The sequence below is a fragment of the Panulirus ornatus genome, chromosome 2, assembly GCF_036320965.1.
Source record: "Panulirus ornatus isolate Po-2019 chromosome 2, ASM3632096v1, whole genome shotgun sequence".
Taxonomy (NCBI): domain Eukaryota; kingdom Metazoa; phylum Arthropoda; class Malacostraca; order Decapoda; family Palinuridae; genus Panulirus; species Panulirus ornatus.
Window position 1 is genome coordinate 53805726 of NC_092225.1, and position 26085 is coordinate 53831810.

General features: G+C 41.4%; 1 protein-coding gene across 1 annotated transcript in view; it reads left to right on the top strand.

The window, feature by feature from the left end:
* Window positions 1-10846, top strand: part of egg (SET domain bifurcated histone lysine methyltransferase eggless) — a 245646-nt gene extending 234800 nt beyond the window's left edge. The window contains exons 22-23 of the mRNA XM_071675984.1: window positions 5678-5838; window positions 10503-10846. Of these exons, the coding sequence (XP_071532085.1) occupies window positions 5678-5838; window positions 10503-10709 (368 nt within the window). The 3' untranslated portion in view covers window positions 10710-10846. The remainder of the gene's footprint in view (window positions 1-5677; window positions 5839-10502) is intronic.
* Window positions 10847-26085: the final 15239 nt, after the last annotated feature.

Sequence of the window (26085 nt, forward strand, 5' to 3'; positions counted from 1 at the left end):
GAGACTGAGTGTGAACGAATGGGGCCTTTGTTGTCTTTTTCTTAGCGCTTCCTCACGCACATGAGGGGGGAGGGGGTTTTTATTTCATGTGTGGTGGGGTGGCAATGGGAATGAATAAAGGCAGACAGTATGAATGATGTACATGTGTATATATGTATATGTCTGTGTGTGTATATATATATGTATACATTGAGATGTATAGGTATGTATATTTGCATGTGCGGACATGTATGTATATACATGTGTATGTGGGTGGGTTAGGCCATTCTTTTGTCTGTTTCCTTGTGCTACCTTGCTGACGCGGGAGACAGCGACAAAGCAAAATAAAGATAAATAATATATATGAACATGGAAGCAGAAGTGAGTCACAGGTTCCTTTCCTCAAACCTACTACCTATTTCTCATCTTGGTTACATCCACTCACATTAAGACACCCCAATCTGAGCCTTCGAGGAGGATGAGCACTCCTCGCATGACTCCTTCTGTTTTCCCTTTTAGAAAGTTAAAATGCAAGCTTTGCTGAAGATGAAGGCCGGCAAAGCAGCGGGTTTGGATAGCATTGCAGTAGAATTTATTAAGAAAGTGGGTGACTGTGTTGTTGACTGGTTGGTGAGGATATTCAATGTATGTATGGTTTTCATGGTGAAGTGCCTGAGGATTGGTGGAATGCATGTATAGTGCCATTGTACAAAGGCAAAGGGGATAAAGGTGAGTGTTCCAATTACAGAGGTAGAAGTTTGTTGAGTATTCCTGGGAAGTTATATTGGAGGGTGTTGATTGAGAGGGTAAAGGTATGTACAGACCATCAGATTGGGGAGGAGCAGTGTGGTTTCAGAAGTGGTAGAGGCTGTGTGGATCAGATGTTTGCTTTGAAGAATGTATGTGAGAAATACATAGAAAAGCAGATGGATTTGTATGTAGGATTTATGGATTTGGAGAAGGCATATGATAGAGTTGATAGAGATGCTCTGTGGAAGGTATTAAGAATATATGGTGTGGGAGGTATGTTGCTAGAAGCAGTGAAACATTTTATCAAGGAAGTAAGGCATGTGTACGAGTAGGAAGAGAGGAAAGTGATTGGTTTCCAGTGAATGTAGGTTTGCGGCAGGGTGCGTGATGTCTCCATGGTTGTTTAACATGTTTATGGAAGGGGTTGTTACGAAGGTGAATGCAGTATGTTGTGGATGAAAGGGCTTGGGAAGTGAGTCAGTTGTTGTTTGCTGATGATACATTGCTGGTGGCTGATTCATGTGAGAAACTGCAGAAGTGGGTGACTGACTTTGGTAAAGTGTGTGAAAGAAGAAAGCTGAGAGTAAATGTGAAGAAGAGCATGGTTATTAGGTTCAGTAGAGTTGAGGGACAAGTCAGTTGGGAAGTAAGTTTAAATGGAGAAAAACTGGAGGAAGTGAAGTGTTTTAGATATTAGATAACATTTTAGATTTGGCAATGGACGGAACCGTGGAAGCAGAAGTGAGTCACAGGATAGGGTAGGGGTCTAAGGTTCTGGGAGCCTTGAAGAATGTGTGGAATGTGAGAACGTTATCTTGGAGAGCAAAAATGGGTATGTTTGAAGGAATAGTGGTTCCAACAATGTTATATGGTTGTGAGGCATGGGCGATAGATAGGGTTGTGTTGAGGAGGGTGGATGTGTTGGAAATGAGATGTTTGAGGACAATATGTAGTGTGAGGTGGTTTGATCGAGTAAGTAATGAAAGGGTAAGAGAGATGTGTGGTAATAAAAAGAGTGTGGTTGAGAAAGCAGAAGAGGGTGTATTGAAATGGTTTGGTCGTATGGAGAGAATGAGTGAGGAAAGATTGGCAAAGAGGATATATGTGTCAGAGGTGGAAGGAACGAGGAAAAGTGGGAGACCAAATTGGAGGAGGAAGGATGGAGTGAAAAAGATTTTGAGCAATCGGGGCCTGAACATGCAAGAGGATGAAAGGCTTGCAAGGAATAGAGTGAATTGAAACGATGTGGTATACCATGGTCGACATGCTGTCAGTGGATTCAACCACGGCATGTGAAGCTGTCTGGGGTAAACCATGGAAAGTTTTGTTGGGCCTGGATGTTGAAAGGGAGCTGTGGTTTCAGTGCATTACACATGACAGCTGCAGACTGAGTGTGAACGAATGTGGCCTTTGTTGTCTTTTCCTAGTGCTAACTCGCGCGTGTGTGGGGGTAGGGGTTGTCATTTCATGTGTCCCAGAGTGGCAGTGGGAATGAATAAAGGCAGCAAGTATGAATTATGCACATGTGTATATATGTATATGTCTCTGTATGTATATCTCTGTATACGTTGAAATGTATAGGTGTGCATATGTGCGTGTGTGGACGTGTATGTATATACATGTGTATGTGGGTGGGTTGGGTCATTCTTTCGTCTATTTCCTTGCGCTACCTCGCTAACATGGGAGATAGCGACAAAGTAAAAAAAAAAAAAAATAGAAAATGTAAATGTATGTATACTTTGAAATGTATATGCATGTATATATGCGTGTGTGGGCATTTATGTTTGTACATGTGTATGTGGATGGGTTAGGCCATTCCTCATCTGTTTCCTTGCGCTACCTCACTAACGCGAGAGACAGCAGTTAAATATAATGAATAGATGAAATATATATATATATACACACACACACACACACACACACACACACACACTCATCACATTGAAATATCATACACATCTAAACAAAATTTCAAGTTCTTAGCTTTCATTGTCTTGGAGCTGTGGCACAGGCAAGGAGACACAGACACCAACCTTAAGGAAATTGTACCCAATGTCACACCCTTGGGATTCCATTTTGCATACAATATTTCATTTTTGAGCTGTTATCATTTGGAATTATAGCACTGATGAATGCTCACACAGAAACCTATTTCAAAGAATTATACCCTAGTACACAACCTTAGGGTTCCTCTTAGTATGCTTACAAAGTTTGAAGTTTCTAGGTGTATATCTATCACTCTATCTGTCTACCTGAATTTCTGATTCCCATTCTCTCTGAAACTCCCATTAAAGGCTTTACCACAGCAAGAGTCTCTGCTTATCCCTGTCCTTCCATGCCTCCCTCGCATACACTATTCCACACATTCTTCCATTTCTCTCGCTTCAGTACTTTTCCACTCTGTTTCCCCATGTCACAGGTGGTCTTCCTCCCACACCATCCCCTTTAATTGTAATGTCATACACTTCCTTGTAAACTCCCCATCTTGCATTCTTTGCACATGCCAAAACCAGCTCAAAGTAGTTTCACCTAGTGTACCACTCCACTCTTCATTTCTTTTGCATTTCCTGCCATGCCACGTCTCTCGTACTCCCTCTCATTTCTTTCTTCATCCATATAGTCACACCATATGTTCCTCTCAAATAGCTCATTTCCACAGCCCAGATTCTTGACCGATTCCGTGCTCATTTTTTGCAGTATATATCAGGGGTTAGGAGGACTATGCTGTACCTTAATCTTTCCTCTGCTTCCATGCTTACACTTTTATCTTTCTTTATTATGTTAAGGTACCCATTGACTCTTCTACCCTGTACTGTAATGTTCTCTCTTTATCTCTCCTTCCTTATCACCAAACTTACCTGAACCAGCTCTTGAGTATTTCAATTTTTTTACCTCTTCCAGTCTTTCTCCCCATATCAGTAACAAAGTTTAGTACACTTTCTTCTTTCGCTCTATAGGGTTTTTGAAAAATCCATACTCTCATTCTGTTGAGTATTCCTGGGAAATTCTATGGAAGGGTATTGATTGAGAGGGTGAAGGCATGTACGGAGCATCAAACTGGGGATGAGCAGTATGGTTTTAGAAGTAGTTGAGGATGTGTGGATCAGGTGTTTGCTTAGAAGAATGCATTTTAGAAATACTTAGAAAAAATAGATGGATTTGTATGTAGCTTTTATGGATCTGGAGAAGGCATAGGATAGGGTCGACAGAGATGGTTTGTGGAGGGTAAGCTGCTTGAAGCAGTGAAAAGTTTTTAACAAGGATGTAAGGCATGTGTATGAGTAGCAAGAGAGGAGAGTGATTGGTTCCCAGTGAAGGTCGGTCTGCGGCAGGGGTGTGTGATGTCTCCATGGTTGTTTAATTTGTTAATGGATGGGATGGTTAGGGAGGTAAATGCTAGAGTTTTGGAAAGAGGAGTGATTATGCACAGTGTTGGGGATGAGAGGGCCTGGGAAGCGAGTTAGTTGTTGTTCACCGATGATACAGCTCTGGCGGCTGATTCGAGTGAGAAACTGCAGAAGTTGGTAACTGAGTTTGGAAAAGTATGTGAAAGGAGAAAGTTAAGATTAAATGTGAATAAGAGCAAGGTTATTAGGCTCATTAGTGTTGAGGGACAAGTTAATTGGGATGTGAATTTGAATATAGAAAAATTGGAGGAAGTGAAGTGTTTTAGATATCTGGGAGTGGATTTAACAGCAAATGGAACCATGGAAGTGAGTCACAGGGCATGTGTGTGTGTGTGTGTGTGTGTGTGTGTGTGTGTGTGTGTGTGTGTATGTGAAGTGTGTGTGTGTGTGTGTGTGTGTGCATGTGAAGTTTCTGGGAGTGATGAAGAATGTGTGGAAGGAGAGACCGTTATCTTGGAGAGCAGTCATTTGAATTTCTCCAGAAATGCTTCATTTTATCCTACCTTCCAGTCTTCATATTCACAGCTTCATAGACATACCCATGGATACTTCACAATTGCAATCTTTCCTCTCACATGCGAATCTTGATCCATTCCATCTATGCTCTGTAATATCCTCCCATACTCTTAGTGGTGGTGCAGTTGCACATTCTTCTTTACCTCTTCTCTGATGATTTTCATTCATTACTGTCCATACTAATCCCTCCTACAACTTGCATTCATCATTTCCATTTTCACTCCACACAGCCTGCCTGTGGATTTAGATTTCCCCAGTCTCCAGCAGATCTAAACTTTAACTTTTAGACATCACCACAAGCTTCCTCCTTTTACTCTCACCAGTCATCCTATTTACATTTAGCGCCATTACCCTCAGTCGCTTATCCCTTTTACTCCCTAGCATAACTGGTAGACCCAGTGCTGCTTCTAAGCTTTTTGTGCCTCACCTTTGAGAAGCCACTTGCAGAGGACACAGTGTTTTTCAGAGGTAGTGGGGCTAAAAAGAAATATAGAATTACCCAAAGGAGTTGGACAGTGCCTCCCCCTTTTGTTCCACCCATAAGGGTGCTGTAACAATGTCACTGCAAAAAAGGTTGGGTGAGACTTGGATACTCCAGAAAACTAGAATATCCCCTTGAGGCACTGAAATTTAAAACTTTTCACAATTTTGTACCTGTACTGCAGTAACAGCACCTCCTAACCTCATTGGTTATGTTGCTGTTGCTTTGCAAAGCTGTCATTTTCATGATTCTTTGGCTCATACAAACATGCACACAGATACAAAGGATATTGTATTAGTATAGATGAAGACACATTGGAAACCTGTTGTTGCATGCTTTTATATGCTTTCACATGAAAGATTTGAAGAAAGCTGTAAATAGAAAAACCTGATTGTGTGTAATTCTGTATGCTTTGATGGGTAGAATATGAAGGCATATTGTTGATGGCACTATGCTGAGCATCTGTATTTTATTTTAGAGTGAACCTCTTTGTAATTATCAAATGAGCATATATATCATACTTAGTTTTCCATTATATTGGCAGATGAAAAGCAACGTCAACCACAGACTTTTGCACCAAGTCAGTTGCTAGCATCTCCCACAATGATTAAGCCACGCCAAAGTGTACGTGATTATTTTGGCAGGGATGAAGCTGTGTATATAATGGATGCTAAGCACACTGGCAACATTGGTCGCTTTCTTAATGTAAGTATATTATGCAAGATAAAGTTATGGTACATAAAGGGGATAGTGATGGGAGGAGCCAAGAATTTTAGAGAAAGGGTGATAACATTGTAAGTATTTTGTTGAATTTAACAGTATGGCAGATCAGTGAGTGCATGGGACTTTTAATGCTGTTGGATCAGAAGAAATTTACAACTATACACGAACAGCATTAGATCATTTACAACAGTATATATACATTTTTAGGCCTCACACCAAATGAACCATGACCTAAATGAACTCTCAAGAAACATCAGTTTTGAAAATTAGTAATTGTACATTTCTTGTGGAAGGTAATGCATTGATGCTCCTACAATAAGTGAGGTAGCTTGTGCCCATTATTATTGTTGTGTTCATAGTATTGTTATTAGAATTCTGATCTCTGGGATAAGGGAGAATAGCTACTACCCTTGTGTTTTCTGTATGATGATGAAGGCAACTAAAGATGGGGAGTAGCAAGGTTAGAAATCCTCCCCTTTTGTTTTATCACTTTTCAAAAGTGGAAACAGATGTAGTCAAAGTAGGATATTTCCTTGTTGACTCAGTCATCTGTTCCTGATGCTTCCTTACATGAAAATAATGAATAGACTTGAAATAACTATAACTTCAATTGGATGAGTGTGGTTTGGGGTCAAGGAGCATTATTTGATTATTAAGTAATTTTAATGTCTGTACAAATGGGTTTCAGAAGAAGAGGAAGGTGGTCGTGATGGGTGACATGAATGCAAAGATGGAATTTGATGATATTGCTAAGATAGGTGGTAAATGGGGAGTCCCTGGAGTGAATGAGATAGGAATTACCTTGTGGATTTCTGTGCTGAGAGGGGTTTATTCACTGTAAACACCTGCTTTTGGCACAAGATGATTCATAGATATATGTGGATGAGAAATGTGGAAGGGAACAAAATTGTGGATGAAAAGTTCAGAAAAATTGTGCTTGATGCTTGAGTTGTAAGAGGATTCTTTAGAGATTCTGACCATTTTGTGGTTCTTGTGAAAATATGGATCAGGAAGAATTGTAGCTATGGCATAAGGAAGAATAGAGGGACAAAATTTTTGGCAAGGGAAAAGAGGAATTGGGAAGAATGCGAGGAGGAATATGAAAGAATGTTTGGATGAAAGTGCAGTAAATTTAGGCATATATTCACAGGAATGAAGTGTTTAAAATGTTTAGAAAAAGATTGTTAAAGGTTGTAGAATTAGTAGTTGGATGTAAGGTTGTGAGCTTTAAGAATAAGAGTGGAAATGCATATTAGATGAATGAGATTAGGAATGCCGTAGAAGAGAAGAAAAAGGCATATGGTAGACTGTGCAAAACTAATATACCAGTGGTAGTTCAGCAGAGGAGAAGGGAAGAATGTAAAATGTGTAAGCAGAATGTTAAGAAGCTGATAAGGGAAAGCAAAGAAAGAGTTGATAAAAGTTTTGAAAAAAGTTTAAAAGAATAAGAAATTGTACTGGAAAGGGGTGAAAAAGGAAATAGGTGAATGTAAGAGTGGAAATGTGAATGTGAGAAGGAAGGAAGGAGAGTTGCTGAATCTAAAGTGTGTGAGAGGAAGATGGAAAGAGTATTTTGAGGAGCTGATGAATATGGTAGAAGGTGAGATTGCATTCCCACTGAACAAAACACCAACCATTCTAGGGATCACATATGACACACACCTGACATTCAGTCCCCACACCAGTAATACAGGTACACCACCGATTTTCTGGCACTCTTGGTTCCAAAACTTTGTTGGACCAACCATGGTCACATAATGATAATTCATCAACACACCTCTAACCCTGTAATTATACATCTCCCATGTGTCTGAAGTATACCATGGACTGCTACAAATTTTGATTAAACAAATATTAAATGTTTGAGCACCCTAAGATGGTAAGTCTGTCCTTAGATTGTTTGAATCCTGTGAGGTCTTCTTTGTCTTTTGTTGTTAGTGTTTTCCTAGAAGACACAGACCAAACAAGCTCTCCACTAACTGTTAAGGGAATAATCCTGTCTGGACCAATGTGAGGTCTCTTCCAGCTGGCAGGTTGGTAGAGGCCTGCCTGAAGGGCCTTGACTTTAGAAGACGCACACCAAACAAGCTCTCCGCTAACTGTCGAGAGAATAATCCTGTCTGGGCCAGTGTAAATTCATCTTCCCCTGGTAGCAGACTGGCAGAGGCCTGTCCAAGGGGCATTGACTTTAGTAGTAGACCTGCACCAAATGAGCTCAGCGCTAGCTATCAATGGAATGATCCTGTCTAAAACAGTGTGAGCAGGTCTCCATTTGGCCCATTGATGAAGCATTGCCCAAGGAGCTGGCAGGTTGGTAGAGGCCTGCACAAGGGGCCTTGACTTTAGCAGACATGTGCCAAACAAGCCCACTGCTAACTTCTGAGGGAATAATCCTGTATGCAACAGTGCAAGAAGGTCTTTTCCAGCTGGTAGGTTTTTAGAGGCTTGCCCGGGGCCTTGACTTTAGCAGACATGCGCCAAACAAGCCCACTGCTAACTGTTGAGGGAATAATCCTGTATGCAACAGTGCAAGAAGGTCTTTTCCAGCTGGCAGGTTGGTAGAGGCCTGCCCGAGGGGCTTTGACTTTAGCAGACATGCGCCAAACAAGCCCACCGCTAACTGTTGAGGGAATAATCCTGTATGCAATAGTGCAAGAAGGTCTTTTCCAGCTGGCAGGTTGGTAGAGGCCTGCCTGAGGGGCCATGACTTTAGCAGACGTGTGCCAAATAAGCCCACTGCTAACTGTTGAGGGAATAATCCTGACAGCAACGGTGCGAGAAGGTCTTTTCCAGCTGGCAGGTTGGTAGAGGCCTGCCTGAGGAGCCTTGACTTTAGCAAACATGCACCAAACAAGCCCACCGCTAACTTGTGAGGGAATAATCCTGTATGCAACAGTGCGAGAAGGTCTTTTCCAGCTGGCAGGTTGGTAGAGGCTTGCCTGAGGGGCCTTGACTTTAGTAGAGGTGCACCAAACGAGCCCTCTGCTAACTGTTGAGGGAATAATCCTGTCCGCTACAGTGTGAGAGGGTCTTTTATAGCTGGCAGGTTGGTAGAGGCCTGCCTGAGGGGCCATGACTTTAGAAGTGCACCCTACACACAAAGCCATCTGTGGGCGCCCAGCAAACTAGTCTGGTGGCCGCCGTAATTTCAAGTTCCCTCACATAATTTTGTCCAAACTAAAGGAGGTGCTGAACCATCAGTTGCCAGAAATTCGTTGGTGTACCTGTGTCATTGAAGCACTACACAAACTAAATACCCTTTGCACAGTAGCTTGCAGTAGATTTGGACTAGAAAAAGAATCCCTCGACATCTTTTTCACCATCATTAGAATTTAAAGAATGTGCTTAGCTGGCAAAATTAATGACCCTTGGGTAAGTAAATGATGCATGTTTTATGGCACTATATATTACATGTACATTTTGAAGAGCATTGATATGTGACACATTTCCCTTCTGCAGTTGAAATTGACACATTAGTTTGTCTGAAGTTTGTGAACAAACAAAATAGTAATTAAAGTAAAGATGAAAATATCTGTTTGACAGTATACAGCGTGATTTAATGAGATAGATGATAGAGAGCCATTAGATATTGTTACACAACACAGGGTAATGCTATTTTAAAGTCAAGGGATGAAATTAAACACCAGGATTAAAACTACTTATATTACAAGAATAAAGAATCCAAGACAAGCACATTTCTTGGGCACAAATATTTACGTTAAAACTTAATGGCCCAGGTAAGACTTCAAACCAGATCTCTTTCCTTTACAACTATTCAGCTGTAAGACATGACACAAAATACACTTTATCAGTGGGTAATTCTATGAGACAAGTTATAATACACTGCTACACTCAGACCTGAAACAACTCAGTCCAACACCATATAGTTTAGTGTAGTGCCACATCATTCATTGAGAACACAGGGATCATAGTGGCTATGGGTATGAGACATAGGAAATGCACATTACCTGCTGGGCATGTAGTGGCTGAAGGAATCACAGCCAAGCCATTGCCAGGTGCTTTTATTGAAGGGGGAGCCAGCCAGGTGGCCAGCCCCACCCTGACCTGCCTCATCTTGACTGTGATTGGGAGAAATGACCACAGACAATTAATTGGCCAAAGCCAGATTGTCACGCCCTCATCCTGACTGTGATTAAATGAGGGTGGCCCACAGTGTCATTCCTGATTGGTTGGAAGCCTAAGGCCGAGCCCTGCATCTCACCGGTGGAGCGATGATACTCAGGTGACCTTTCTGAGACATGACCTCGTGGCTGACCCCAGTTGTTTGGCCCTATAGGCGAGGAAAAATGACAGGCCTATGTGCCGGGCACCATTTGAGTGACAGTACAGCAAGGGGGTGTGAAATCCCAGCCGAGATACCGGAGGCCCTGCTGGGAAGGCCGGCGTGGGAACAGACAAGGAATCTGTTGATACCTTGGGTTACCACGCTGCCATAACATATAACATAAACATTATCTACAACATAAACACATGGAATACTCAGGTTTGTAACAATGAGCAATAGAGGGAAATACTGACCTCATTTTTAGTGTTACAACATGTAGCTTAAGATATTAATTACTGTACTATACTTTTGTCCTTGTAATGCACAATATGCTTTTAGAAGTCATAATTTTTTCCTACAGCATTCATGTGAGCCAAATGTGTTTGTCCAGAATGTCTTTGTGGACACCCATGACCTGAGATTCCCCTGGGTTGCATTTTTTGCAATCAGCAATATTCGGGCCGGCACTGAACTGACTTGGGATTACAACTATGAGGTTGATAGTGTCCCAGGCAAGATCAAATATTGTTACTGTGGAGCCCGAAAATGCCGTGGAAGGTTACTGTAGTGTTATTTTGTGTTGCTGAACACTGTTGGTTGAGTTACAAATCTGTTTTAAGGAAATCATATGTTATAAAGACTTGATTATACGGTATTTTAATTACTAAATCATTCACTCATATTTATCAGTTGGACTTTCTGTTCATGCACTTCACTTGCATGGAACGGTATAATTATTTTCATTTTCAACACCTTTTCTAGTCCCTTCTTGAATATGTAATTAATCTGATATGTTCCAGTAATAAAGAAGCAAGTTTTTATGTATTTTAATTACCATTTACTATTTTTCTGTATTCATGAATACTTTTATGCTAAGAGAATTGAATGGATGTCTAAAGTAACTGGCATATAGAAAATGAATTAGTATTGTAAGCTGGTTTGTATACTTACAGGGTATTGAAAGATTTGAAATTTTTTTCTTGTTACATGTCACTTAGGATCCATATATGCAATCCCCTTTCCCTCTATCTTGTCTCTCAAGTCATGAATGATATGATTCTCAGAACTTTAACTACAAGAGAGAAACCTGTTTTTGAGATATTTAATATGTTTGTAAGAAGCAAAATAGAGTAATAGTCTGTTACATAGTCATCAGCAAAACATAGATAAATATATTAGAATTTAGAAGCACTTCATGGACAAAATGTAAGGGACATTATTTGAACTACCAAGAAAGGCTGAAAGAACTGCAACTGTATTTCCAGAAAGAAGAGGAAAAAGATGTATGAATTATAATCTATGCATGGCAACAAGTTGCAGGTATAAAAGAAAATGTGTTAAGCTGAAAAACCTCTCAACAATGAAGATAAAATGTTTTTAGATCTTCAAAAATACAATGGAACATATCAAAAGTAAATCAGACAAATGTATATGACATGACAGCCCAACCAAGGAACTAGAACGACTATTCTGTATACTGCTAGGAGAAATATGAAAATGCATGGAACAACTACAGAAACATTTAAAAGAATACTTGACATGTGGTTGAAATCTTGAACCAAGAATAAATGAATATGTAATGACATGGTTGAAATCTTGAACCAAGAATAAATGAATATGTAGTGACATGTGGTTGAAATCTTGAACCAAGAATAAATGAATATGTAATGCAGGTGATAGTTGGGAAGGACAGTCTTATTAATCAAGCAAGACTTGCAGTGATTTCTTCATGCTTAGTTTTTTTTTTTTTTTTTTTTTTTTTTTTTTGTCGCTGTCTCCCGCGTCTGCGAGGTAGCGCAAGGAAACAGACGAAAGAAATGGCCCAACCCACCCCCATACACATGTATATACATACGTCCACACACGCAAATATACATACCTACACAGCTTTCCATGGTTTACCCCAGACGCTTCACATGCCCTGATTCAATCCACTGACAGCACGTCAACCCCGGTATACCACATCGCTCCAATTCACTCTATTCCTTGCCCTCCTTTCACCCTCCTGCATGTTCAGGCCCCGATCACACAAAATCTTTTTCACTCCATCTTTCCACCTCCAATTTGGTCTCCCTCTTCTCCTCGTTCCCTCCACCTCTGAGACATATATCCTCTTGGTCAATCTTTCCTCACTCATTCTCTCCATGTGCCCAAACCATTTCAGAACACCCTCTTCTGCTCTCTCAACCACGCTCTTTTTATTTCCACACATCTCTCTTACCCTTACGTTACTTACTCGATCAAACCACCTCACACCACACATTGTCCTCAAACATCTCATTTCCAGCACATCCATCCTCCTGCGCACCACTCTATCCATAGCCCACGCCTCGCAACCATACAACATTGTTGGAACCACTATTCCTTCAAACATACCCATTTTTGCTTTCCAAGATAATGTTCTCGACTTCCACACATTCTTCAAGGCTCCCAGAATTTTCGCCCCCTCCCCCACCCTATGATCCACTTCCGCTTCTATGGTTCCATCCGCTGCCAGATCCACTCCCAGATATCTAAAACACTTCACTTCCTCCAGTTTTTCTCCATTCAAACTCACCTCCCAATTGACTTGACCCTCAACCCTACTGTACCTAATAACCTTGCTCTTATTCACATTTACTCTTAACTTTCTTCTTTCACACACTTTACCAAACTCAGTCACCAGCTTCTGCAGTTTCTCACATGAATCAGCCACCAGCGCTGTATCATCAGCGAACAACAACTGACTCACTTCCCAAGCTCTCTCATCCCCAACAGACTTCATACTCTCTCATTTTTCAGTCTTGATCAAGAGAATGATGTAATAAAACATGGTGCTTTGGATGGTGCCCTCTCTGGCATAAGTGATACCAACAGCACAGTTATGCAAAATAGCTCTGTTCTGTCTAATTAATCTTTTTTGAATTCAGCATCATAATTACCCTCAGCTGGTACTGTTGCCAGGGTTGTACTTTACCGGCATTTGAACATGTTTTTAAAGATCTTCCAAAGATCCAATTATAGTCCACTACACTACATATACCTTGAAAACAGTGTTATTATTATTATTGTTATTTATTTTGAGAGTTGCTTGTGAAGCTTCTCTATTTTTCATGAATGATAATGACAGTTCTGATCAGTTTTATTTGTTTGAATGACTTGTAAGGAATCAAAATACATTTCATAAAATTTTTGTTTCAATTTTATTTCCCTTTTATATAAGCACTGATATTATTTCAGGTGTGTGGTAATAAAAAGGGTGTGGTTGAGAGAGCAGATGAGGGTGTTTTGAATTGGTTTGGTCACATGGAGAGAATGAGTGAGGAAAGATTGACAAAGAGGATATATGTGTCAGAGGTGGAGGGAATGAGGAGAAGTGGGAGACCAAATTGGAGGTGGAAAGATGAAGTGAAAAAGATTTTGAGTGATCGGGGCCTGAACATGCAGGAGGGTGAAAGGCGTGCAAGGAGTGAATTGGAACGATGTGGTATACCAGGGTCGACGTGCCGTCAGTGGATTGAACCAGGGCATTTGAAGCGTCTGGGGTAAACCATGGAAAGTTTTGTGGAGCCTGGATGTGGAAAGGGAGCTGTGGTTTCGGTGCATTATACATGACAGCAAGAGACTCAGTGTGAATGAATGTGGCCTTTGTTGTCTTTCCTTATGCTACCTCGTGCACATGTGGGGGGAGGGGGTTGTCATTTCATGTGTGGCGGGGTGGTGATGGGAATGAATAAGGGCAGACAATATGAATTATGTACATGTGTATATATGTATATGTCTGTGTGTGTATAGATATGTATACATTGAGATGTATAGGTATGTATATGTGTGTGTGTGTGGATGTGTATGTATATGCATGTGTATGTGGGTGTGTTGGGCCATTCTTTCGTCTGTTCCCTTGCGCTACCTCGCTAATGTGGGAGACAGCGACAAAGTATGATAAATATGAATAGATAAATATTATTTCAGGTGTGCTCTTGTTTTTTTTCTTTCTTTTTTGTCTTTACATTCAACTGTCCAACTTCCACTGCCATCTTCCATATCCCATCCCAGTCTTCCAATTTCCATCTTATCCTCTGGAGAATTGTCCTGTTTCTATTTCAAGTCTCCTCACAACTGTTCAGTTTACATCCAGATCCCCCAGTTATCCCAGCAAGCTCCCATAAATCCTCTGGTTTTCCATCAGGCTCCTGCCAATCCCCACAGGTTCCCTTGACCACCCCAGGTCCTTGAAACCACCTCGCAGTATGGTTCCCAGAACTAAGCCTTCTTGTCAAATGCATTTAATACTATGCATTCTCATAATCATTTATTTGAACTGTACAGGGAGGGAGAGGGTTCAGTGCTCTATGGGAACTTTCTATGCCATTAAGTAGTCTTTTAAAGCTTTATATACTACCAGCATTCATTGTTTCAGTGGTAAGCTATTTCTTACCGTCTTCCACCCTAACACTAAACTGCTGTCATCGTGCAGATTGAATTTTATATACCATGAGCTTTGATTTTATTTAGCAGTCTTTTATGTAGTACTTTGTTAAAAGCTTATATCAAGTCTGAATATGTAACATCTGAAGATATTAGAAATCCCAGTTATTATACGTCTGACTGGGGAATTCTTTTGACTTTGTTAAAAGTGGTATTCAGGAGGGAAAGTACCGGTACTCAAGAGGTGAAACTCTTATGCTCTGAAGGTAAAATTATGGTACTCCAAAGGTAAATTGTCACACCTGGTTGGATGCATTGTGGGGATGACATTATCCTCTGGTGATGAATATTTGGTACTCTGTGGAGATTAATTCCACATTTTTATTGATTTTGTGAATTTTGTACATGGCTAGAACCTAATGGTTAGTTAGTGCATTTTAGCGTAAAAGGATATTGTAAAACTTAATATTTTGGCTCCTTAGAAAGATATCTGAAAACAATAAATTCTTTATACAAAATTATATATTTTGGCTTCATTTAAAAAGGTCATTATATTTATATTAACATTACTATCCCTGGGATAGGGGAGAAAGAATTCTACCTCTGTGATCCCCGTGTGTCGTAGAAGTTGACTAGAGGGGGCAGGAGTGGGGGGCTGGAAACCCTCCCCTTAATGTATTTCAATTTCTAAAAGAGGAAACAGAAGAAGGAGTCATGTGAGGAGTGCTCATCCTCTTCAAAGGCTCAGATTGAGGTGTCTGAATGTGTAGGGATGTAACCAAGATGAGAAGAAAGAAGAGATAAGAAGTATGTTTGGGGAAAGAAACCTGGATGTTCTGGCACTGAGTGAAACAAAGCCTAAGGGCAAAGGAGAAGGATGGTTTGGAAACGTCTTGGAAGTAAGGTCTGGGGTTGGTGAGAGTGGTGGCTAAGGAAGGAATAGCAGTATTCCTGAAGCAAGATTTGTGGGAGTGTGTGATAGAGTGGAAGTAAATTCAAGATCGATGCGAGTATAACTGAAAGTGGATGGCAAGAAATGGGTGATTATTGATGCTTCTGCATCTGGTCATGAAAAGAAAGATCATGAGAGGCAAGTGTTTTGGGAGCAGCTGATTAAGTTTGACTGCAGTTTTGGTGCTCAAGACTGGGTATTAGTGATGGCTGATTTGAATGTGAAGGTGAGTAATATGGAAGTTGAGGATATGATTGATGTTGAAGAGCTTTTGGATCTGTGTGCTGAAAAAAGACTGTTGATTAGGAATACCTGGTTTAAAGAGAGATATATACAAAAATATACATATGTGAGTAGGAAATGGTCAAAGGGCATTATTAGATTATGTATTAATTGATAGGCATATAAAAGAGAGACTTAGATGTAAATGTGCTGAGAGAGGCAGATGGGAGGATGTCTGATCACTATCTTGTGGAGGTGAAGGTGAAGATTTGTAGAGGTTTTCAAAAAAGAGGAGAGAATGTAGGGGAGAAGAGAGTGGTGAGAGTAAGTGAGCTTGGAAAGGAGACATGTGAAGAAATACCAGGAAAGACTGAGTGTAGAATGGCAAAAGGTGAGAGCAAATGAAGTGAGGGGAGTGGGTGAGAAATTGGAGTTATTTAGGGAAGCAGTGATGGCATGTGCAAAAGATCCACGTGAGATGAGAAAGGTGGGAGATAGGCAAAATAGAAAGGGTAGTGAGTGGTAGGATGAAGAAGTAAAGTTGTTAGTGAAAGAGAAAAGAGAGGCATTTGGACAATACAAGGAAGGAGTGCAAATGACTGGGAGATTTATAAGAGAAAGTGGCAGGAGGTCAAGAGGAAGGTGCAATGGTTGGACAAGAGAGCAAATGAGAGTTGGGATGAGAGAGTATCATTAAACTTTAGGGAAAATAAGAATATGTTTTGGAAGGAGGTAAATAATGTACAAATGACGAGAACAAATTGGAACATCTGTGAAGTGAGCAAGAGGGAATTGATAACAGTGATGAAGTGAGATGGAGTGAGTATTTTGAAGGATTGTTGAGTGTGTTTGATGATAGAGTGGGAGATGTAAGGTGTTTTGTTTGGGATGGTGTGTGAAGTGAGAGTCAGGGAGAGTGGTTTGGTACAGGTAGAAGAGGTGGTAAAAGCCTTGCAGAAGATGAAATCCAGCAAGACGGCATGAGTGGATAGGATTGCAGTTGAATTCATTAAGGAAGGGGGTGACTGTGTTCTTGATTGGTTGGTAAGGGTATTCATTGTATATATGGATCATGTTGAAGTGCCTAAGGATTGGTGGAATGTATGTATAGTGCCATTGTACAGAGGCTTAAGTTTGTTGAGTGTACTTGGAAAATTGTATGGGAGGGTATTGATTGAGAGGGTGAAGGCATGTATAGAGCATAAGACTGAGGAGGAGCAGTGTGATTTCAGGAATGGTAGAGGATGTGTGTATCAGTTGTTTACTTTGAAGAATATATATGTGAAATGCTTAGAAAAACATGGCTTTGTATATGGCATTTATGGATCTGGAAAAGGCATTTTTTAGGGTTGATAGAGATGCTTTGTGGAAGGTTTTAAGAATATATGGTGTGGGAGGTAAGCTGCTAGAAGCAGAGAAGTTTTTATCAAGTCTGTAAGGCATGTGTACGAATAGGAAGAGAGGAGAGTGATTGGTTCCCAGTGAAGGTCAATCTATGGCAGAGGTGTGCGATGTCACCTTGGTTGTTTAATTTGTTTATGGATGGGATGGTTAGGGAGGTTAATGCAAGAGTTTTGGAGAGAGGGGCAAGTATGCAGTCTATTGGGGATGAGAGGGCTAGGAAGTGAGTCAGTTGTTGTTCACTGATGATACAGCACTGGTAGCTTATTCAAGTGAGAAACTGCAGAAGTTGGTGATTGGTGACTGAGTTTGGAAGAGTGTGTGAAAGGAGAAAGTTGAGAGTAAATGTGAATAAGAGCAAGGTTATTAGATTCAGCAGGGTTGAGGGAGAAGATAGTTGGGATATAAGTTTGAATGGAGATAAATTGGAGGAAGTGAAGTGTTTTAGATATCTGAGTTTTAGATATCTGAGAATGGACTTGGCAGCAAGTGGAACTATGGATGCAGAAGTGATTTATAGGGTGGGGAGGAGGCAAAGGTTCTGGGAGTGACAGAGAATGTGTGGAAAGAGGGAACGTTATTTGGGAGAGCAAAAATGGATGTGTTTGAAGGAATAGTAGTTCCAATAATGTTATATGGTTGCAAGGCATGGGTTGTACGGAGGAGGGTGGATGTGTTGGAAATGAAATGTTTAAGCACATTATGGGGTGTGTGGTCATTGTGAAGCCCTATCTCTAATCTGCTTTATCTTTTGCAGCCACTTAGGCAGCTGCAACAGTGGATGCTGTGCTGACACAACGCCCACATAGCAATTCTCTCGTATTTATTAACCTTTGCCTTCAGAGATTTACATAGGATTCTGTAGAAAGTTAGTATATGGGGACTTTGTATAATCAAAAATGAAGAGCTGCAGGCCTAATGACTCTCCTCATGAGTCAGTGGCCATAAGACTGAACAAACCAACCATTTGTGAGCAATAGGCCATAGATTATATGTGGTTTTAGACTTATCATTAACACCTGAAGGTGCTGAAGATTTTCTGGTTGATCATATGTTTATGACCTCGGTAACCCTGGTAGTTAGTAGGCATAAAGCCTAGGGAACCAACTAATAAATTATCCTGAGCATCTCCTGAAGAAGGTGTTTCAGGTCTTTTGATGAGTGGTTCAAAAATGACATTGTTGGCCTTATTGGCCATTGCAGGCAATAATCTTAAAGCCAGGAGAACCAACCAATCATTTTTGATAAGGGTCATACATGCAGAGACATTTATGGTTTTATAATTATCTTAATACCTGTGAAAGGTGTTTATGGTTTTTAGATTCGTAGTTCCAAAATGACATTGCCCATTTTATCCTTTTCTTTTGGAAGTAGGAATATTTTACTCACATGAGGTAAAGTTGCAGATTAAAAGAAAAATATCTAAAGTTAGTACTTATATATGGTGTGGGAGGCAAGTTGTTAGAAGCAGTGAAAAGTTTTTATCAAGGATGTAAGGCATGTGTACGTGTAGGAAGAGAGGAAAGTGATTGGTTCTCAGTGAATGTAGGTTTGCAGCAGGGGTGTGTGATGTCTCCATGGTTGTTTAATTTGTTTATGGATGGGGTTTTTAGGGAGGTGAATGCAAGAGTTTTGAAAGAGGGGCAAGTATGCAGTCTGTTGTGGATGAGAGAGCTTGGGAAGTGAGTCAGTTGTTGTTCGCTGATGATACAGCGCTGGTGGCTGATTCATGTGAGAAACTGCAGAAGCTGGTGACTGAGTTTGGTAAAGTGTGTGAAAGAAGAAAGTTAAGAGTAAATGTGAATAAGAGCAAGGTTATTAGGTACAGTAGGGTTGAGGGTCAATTCAATTGGGAGGTAAGTTTGAATGGAGAAAAACTGGAGGAAGTAAAATGTTTTAGATATCTGGGAGTGGATCTGGCAGCGGATGGAACCATGGAAGCGGAAGTGAATCATAGGGTGGGGGAGGGGGCGAAAATCCTGGGAGCCTTGAAGAACGTGTGGAAGTTGAGAACATTATCTTGGTAAGCAAAAATGGGTATGTTCGAAGGAATAGTGGTTCCAACACTGTTGTATGGTTGCGAGGCATGGTCTATGGATAGAGTTTTGCACAGGAGGGTGGATGTGCTAAAAATGAGATGTTTGAGGACAATATGTGGTGTGAGGTGGTTTGATCAAGTAAGTAATGTAAGGGTAAGAGAGATGTGTGGAAATAAAAAGAGTATGGTTGAGAGAGCAGAAGAGGGTGTTTTGAAATGGTTTGGTCACATGGAGAGAATGAGTGAGGAAAGATTGACCAAGAGGATATATGTGTCAGAGGTGGAGGGAACGAGGAGAAGTGGGAGACTAAATTGGAGGTGGAAAGATGGAGTGAAAAAGATTTTGAGTAATCGGGTCCTGAACAAGCAGGAGGGTGAAAGGCGTGCAAGGAATAGAGTGAATTGGAACGATGTGGTACACTAGGGTCGACGTGCTGTCAATGGATTGAACCAGGGCATGTGAAGCGTCTGGGGTAAACCATGGAATGTTCTGTGGGGCCTGGATGTGGAAAGGGAGCTGTGTTTTCGGTGCATTATTACATGACAGCTAGAGACTGAGTGTGAACGAATGGGGCCTTTGTTGTCTTTTCTTAGCGCTACCTCACACACATGAGGGGGGGAGGGGGTTGTTATTCCATGTGTGGCGAGGTGGCGATGGGAATAAATAAAGGCAGACAGTATGAATTATGTACATGTGTATATATGTATATGTCTGTGTGTATATATATGTGTACTTTGAGATGTATAGGTATGTATATTTGCGTGTGTGGACGTGTATGTATATACATGTGTATGTGGGTGGGTTGGGCCATTCTTTCGTCTGTTTCCTTGCGCTCCCTCGCTAACGCGGGAGACAGCGACAAAGCAAAATAATAATATGATAATAATAGTACTTATGATGAACAGTTGTGTAATTTCTTATTGAAATGACATAATGTCATTTTCTGATTAAAATTGTACGCAACTTAACCTACTGAGTCATTAGTTTTGAGTGCTGCATGCCCTTTAATTTATATAGCACCAGTGCCAAGCATATAGGGTACTCCATGAGTATTTTCAGGCATATCAAGTAAGGTGTCTAAATGTGTGTGGATGTAACCAAGATGTGAAAAAAGGAGAAATAGGTAGTATGTTTGAGGAAAGGAACCTGGATGTTTTGGCTCTGAGTGAAAGAAGCTCAAGGGTAAAGGGGAAGAGTGGTTTAGGAATGTCTTGGGAGTAAAGTCAGGGGTTAGTGAGAGGACAAGAGCAAGGGAAGGAGTAGCAGTACTCCTGAAACAGGAGTTGTGGGTGTGTGTGATAGAATGTAAGAAAGTAAATTCTCGATTAATATGGGTAAAACTGAAAGTTGATGGAGAGAGATGGGTGATTATTGGTGCATATGCACCTGGGCATGAGAAGAAAGATCATGAGAGGTAAGTGTTTTGGGAGCAGCTGAATGAGTGTGTTAGTGGTTTTGATGCACGAGACCGGGTTATAGTGATGGGTGATTTGAATGCAAAGATGAGTAATGTGGCAGTTGAGAGAATAATTGGTATACATGGGGTGTTCAGTGTTGTAAATGGAAATGGTGAAGAGCTTGTAGATTTATGTGCTGAAAAAGGACTGGTGATTGGGAATACCTGGTTTAAAATGCGAGATATACATAAGTATACGTATGTAAGTAGGAGAGACGGCCAGAGAGCGTTATTGGATTACGTGTTAATTGACAGGCGCGCGAAAGAGAGACTTTTGGATGTTAATGTGCTGAAAGGTGCAACTGGAGGGATGTCTGATCATTATCTTGTGGAGGCTAAGGTGAAGATTTGTATGGGTTTTCAGAAAAGAAGAGTGAATGTTGGGGTGAAGAGGGTGGTGAGAGTAAGTGAGCTTGGGAAGGAGACTTGTGTGAGGAAGTACCAGGAGAGACTGAGTACAGAATGGAAAAAGGTGAGAACAATGGAAGTAAGGGGAGTGGGGGAGGAATGAGATGTATTTAGGGAATCAGTGATGGATTTCGCAAAAGATGCTTGTGGCATGAAAAGCGTGGGAGATGGGTTGATTAGAAAGGGTAGTGAGTGGTGGGATGAAGAAGTAAGATTATTAGTGAAAGAGAAGAGAGAGGCATTTGGACGATTTTTGCAGGGAAAAAATGCAGTTGAGTGGGAGATGTATAAAAGAAAGAGACATGAGGTCAAGAGAAAGGTGCAAGAGGTGAAAAAGAGGGCAAATGAGAGTTAGGGTGAGAGAGTATCATTAAATTTTAGGGAGAATAAAAAGATGTTCTGGAAGGAGTAAGACAAGGGAGCAAATGGGAACTTCAGTGAAGGGCGCAAATGGGGAGGTGATAACAAGTAGTGGTGATGTGAGAATGGAGTGAGTATTTTGAAGGTTTGTTGAATGTGTTTGATGATAGAGTGGCAGATATAGGGTGTTTTGGTCAAGGTGGTGTGCAAAGTGAGAGGGTTAGGGAAAATGATTTGGTAAACAGAGAAGAGGTAGTAAAAGCTTTGCGGAAGATGAAAGCCGGCAAGGCAGCAGGTTTGGATGGTATTGCAGTGGAATTTATTAAAAAAGGGGATGACTGTATTGTTGACTGGTTGGTAAGGTTATTTAATGTATGTATGACTCATAGTGAGGTGCCTGAGGATTGGCGGAATGCTTGCATAGTGCCATTGTACAAAGGCAAAGGGGATGAGAGTGAGTGCTCAAATTACAGAGGTATAAGTTTGTTGAGTATTCCTGGTAAATTATATGGGAGGGTATTGATTGAGAGGGTGAAGTCATGTACAGAGCATCAGATTGGGGAAGAGCAGTGTGATTTCAGAAGTGGTAGAGGATGTGTGGATCAGGTGTTTGCTTTGAAGAATGTATGTGAGAAATACTTAGAAAAGCAAATGGATTTGTATGTAGCATTTATGGATCTGGAGAAGGCACATGATAGAGTTGATAGAGATGCTCTGTGGAAGGTATTAAGAATATATGGTGTGGGAGGCCAGTTGTTAGAAGCAGTGAAAAGTTATTTATCGAGGATGTAAGGCATGTGTACGTGTAGGAAGAGAGGAAAGTGATTGGTTCTCAGTGAATGTAGGTTTGCGGCAGGGGTGCGTGATGTCTCCATGGTTGTTTAATTTGTTTATGGATGGGGTTGTTAGGGAGGTGAATGCAAGAGTTTTGGAAAGAGGGGCAAGTATGACGTCTGTTGTGGATGAGAGAGCTTGGGAAGTGAGTCAGTTGTTGTTCGCTGATGATACAGCGCTGGTGGCTGATTCATGTGAGAAACTGCAGAAGCTGGTGACTGAGTTTGGTAAAGTGTGTGAAAGAAGAAAGCTAAGAGTAAATGCGAATAAGAACAAGGTTATTAGGTACAGTAGGGTTGAGGGTCAAGTCAATTGGGAGGTAAGTTTGAATGGAGAAAAACTGGAGGAAGTAAAGTGTTTTAGATATCTGGGAGTGGATCTGGCAGCGGATGGAACCATGGAAGCGGAAGTGAATCATAGGGTGGGGGAGGGGGCGAAAATCCTGGGAGCCTTGAGGAATGTGTGGAAGTCGAGAACATTATCTCGGAAAGCAAAAATGGGTATGTTTGAAGGAATAGTGGTTACAACAATGTTGTATGGTTGCGAGGCGTGGGCTATGGATAGAGTTGTGCGCAGGAGGATGGATGTGCTGGAAATGAGATGTTTGAGGACAATGTGTGGTGTGAGGTGGTTTGAGTAAGTAATGTAAGGGTAAGAGAGATATGTGGAAATAAAAAGAGCATGGTTGAGAAAGCAGAAGAGGGTGTTTTGAAATGGTTTGGGCACATGGAGAGAATGAGTGAGGAAAGATTGACCAAGAGGATATATGTGTCGGAGGTGGAGGGAACGAGGAGAAGTGGGAGACCAAATTGGAGGTGGAAAGATGGAGTGAAAAAGATTTTGTGTGATCAGGGCCTCAACATGCAGGAGGGTGAAAGGCGGGCAAGGAATAGAGTGAATTGGATCGATGTGGTATACCGGGGTTGACGTGCTGTCAGTGGATTGAATCAGGGCATGTGAAGCGTCTGGGGTAAACCCTGGAAAGTTGTGTGGGGCCTGGATGTGGAAAGGGAGCTGTGGTTTAGGGCATTATTGCATGTTAGCTAGAGACTGAGTGTGAACGAATGGGGCCTTTGTTGTCTTTTCCTAGTGCTACCTCGCACACATGAGGGGGGAGGGGGATGGTATTCCATGTGTGGCGAGGTGGCGATGGGAATGATTAAAGGTAGACAGTGTGAATTGTGTGCATGGGTATATATGTATGTGTCTGTGTGTGTATATATATGTGTACATTGAGATGTATAGGTATGTATATTTGTGTGTGTGGATGTGTATGTATATACATTGTGTATAGGGTGGGTTGGGCCATTTCTTTCGTCCGTTTCCTTGCGCTACCTCGCAAACGCGGGAGTCAGCGACAAAGCAAAAAAAAAAAAAAAAAAAAATCAAGTAAGGTGTAATCTTTTTTACATATCAAGTAAGGTGTATGTTATTTTTTTTTTTTTTTTTTCACACCATTCGCCATCTCCCGCGACAGCGAGGTAGCGTTAAGAACAGAGGACTGGGCCTTTGAGGGAATATCCTCACCTGGCCCTCTTCTCCGTTCCTTCTTTTGGAAAATTAAAAAAAAAAAAAAAAAAAAAAAACGAGAGGGGAGGATTTCCAGCCCCCCGCTCCCTTCCCTTTTAGTCGCCTTCTACGACACGCAGGGAATACGTGGGAAGTATTCTTTCTCCCCTATCCCCAGGGAAACATATATATATATATACATACATACACATACACACACATATACACACACATACATATATATATATACGCATGCACATGTGTATGGGGGGGGGGCCACCCCCCCCCCCCGCCCGCCCCCCCGCGCCACCCCGCAAACGCGGGAGACAGCGACAAAGTACGAAAAAAAAAAAAAAAAAAAAATACATACATACATATACATATACACATATATGTATATATTTTCCTTTTCCCTTCCATACCCCGTCGCCGCCCCCCGCGCCTGCGAGGCAGCGCAAGGAAACAGACGAAAGAAACGGCCCAACCCCCCCCACACACATGCACACACACACGCCCACACACGCAAACACACACACCCACACAGCTTTCCTTGGTTTACCCCGGACGCTTCACATGCCTTGATTCAATCCACTGACAGCACGTCAACCCCTGTATACCACATCGCTCCAATTCACTCTATTCTTTGCCCTCCTTTCACCCTCCTGCATGTTCAGGCCCCGATCACACAAAATCCTTTTCACTCCATCTTTCCACCTCCAACTTGGTCTCCCTCCTCTCCTCGTTCCCTCCACCTCCGACACACATACATACATATATACATATACATATATATATATATATATATATATATATATATATATATATATATATATATATATATACATATACACACACACATACATACATATATATTTTTTTTTTCTTTTCTTCCTTGCTACGTCGCCGCCCCCCGCGCCTGCGAGGCAGCGCAAGGAAACACGAAAGAAATGGCCCAACCCACCCCCACACACATGCACACACACACGCCCACACACGCAAACACACACACCTACACAGCTTTCCATGGTTTACCCCAGATGCTTCACATGCCCTGATTCAATCCACTGACAGCACGTCAACCCCGGTATACCACATCGCTCCAATTCACTCTATTCCTTGCCCTCCTTTCACCCTCCTGCATGTTCAGGCCCCGATCACACAAAATCTTTTTCACTCCATCTTTCCACCTCCAATTTGGTCTCCCTCTTCTCCTCGTTCCCTCCACCTCCGACACATATATCCTCTTGGTCAATCTTTCCTCACTCATTCTCTCCATGTGCCCAAACCATTTCAAAACACCCTCTTCTGCTCTCTCAACCACGCTCTTTTTATTTCCACACATCTCTCTTACCCTTACGTTACTTACTCGATCAAACCACCTCACACCGCACAATGTCCTCAAACATCTCATTTCCAGCACATCCATCCTCCTGCGCACAACTCTATCCATAGCCCACGCCTCCCAACCATACAACATTGTTGGAACCACTATGTTATTTTTTTTACAAAGACAATTTCTAACAGTTTTACACTAGGAATATCTCATGACCTGTCAAGAGTGACACACCAGTGAAAATTATTATGTAACTGAGGGTGCAGACCCTAAGTGTATCCTTGATGATTCCAGATATGTTATCCAGTTTATGAGGGAAGCCACCACAAGTATTAAATAACTATTTTGCTATCAAGGCAGGAGCAGCCATTTCAAGAGCTGGTTTTCATGCAGGGCCAGGTTTAGACCTTAGGAGCCTGGGGCACTTCAGGTTCAGTGGGCCCCTCACGCACAGAAATTAAAATACACGGCAAATCACCAAATATGCACCTCAGAGTCAGTTTGTTGCATGTAATTAAAACTGACAAGTTATACATACATAGAAACACTACAGTAGCTACAAAAGGGCATTCTGTATACACTTGGCATCTGTTTCCACCATTTCGACAAATCTTTTCTCTTTTTTCGGCTGTAAACAAGGTGCATAACCTTCACTTGACCTTAATTACATCTTTGCAACATCCTGCTCTGATGGAACAGTTGGCCAAGAGTTCAGTCGAGATCATGGCTCAATGAACTGAGTTTTTAAGTATTATATTTTTGTTAAGAGGGGGGCCTGGGGCAATTGCCCCTTGTTCCCTTGTATGAATCTGGCACTGTCCTCGTGAGGTGAACCATTCTGTCTTTAGTTGTCCACACATGAGGTCAACCACCTCTCATGGGTTAATGTCCATCTGCAGTCAATGGCCTTAAAGTCTCTGTCATTGAACCATCAACAAACTAACCACCTGTGATGATGCTTCATAGATTGATGGATATTTCCATTAAAACTTCTTAGTAAGTGTGAATATGTGATTCACAACA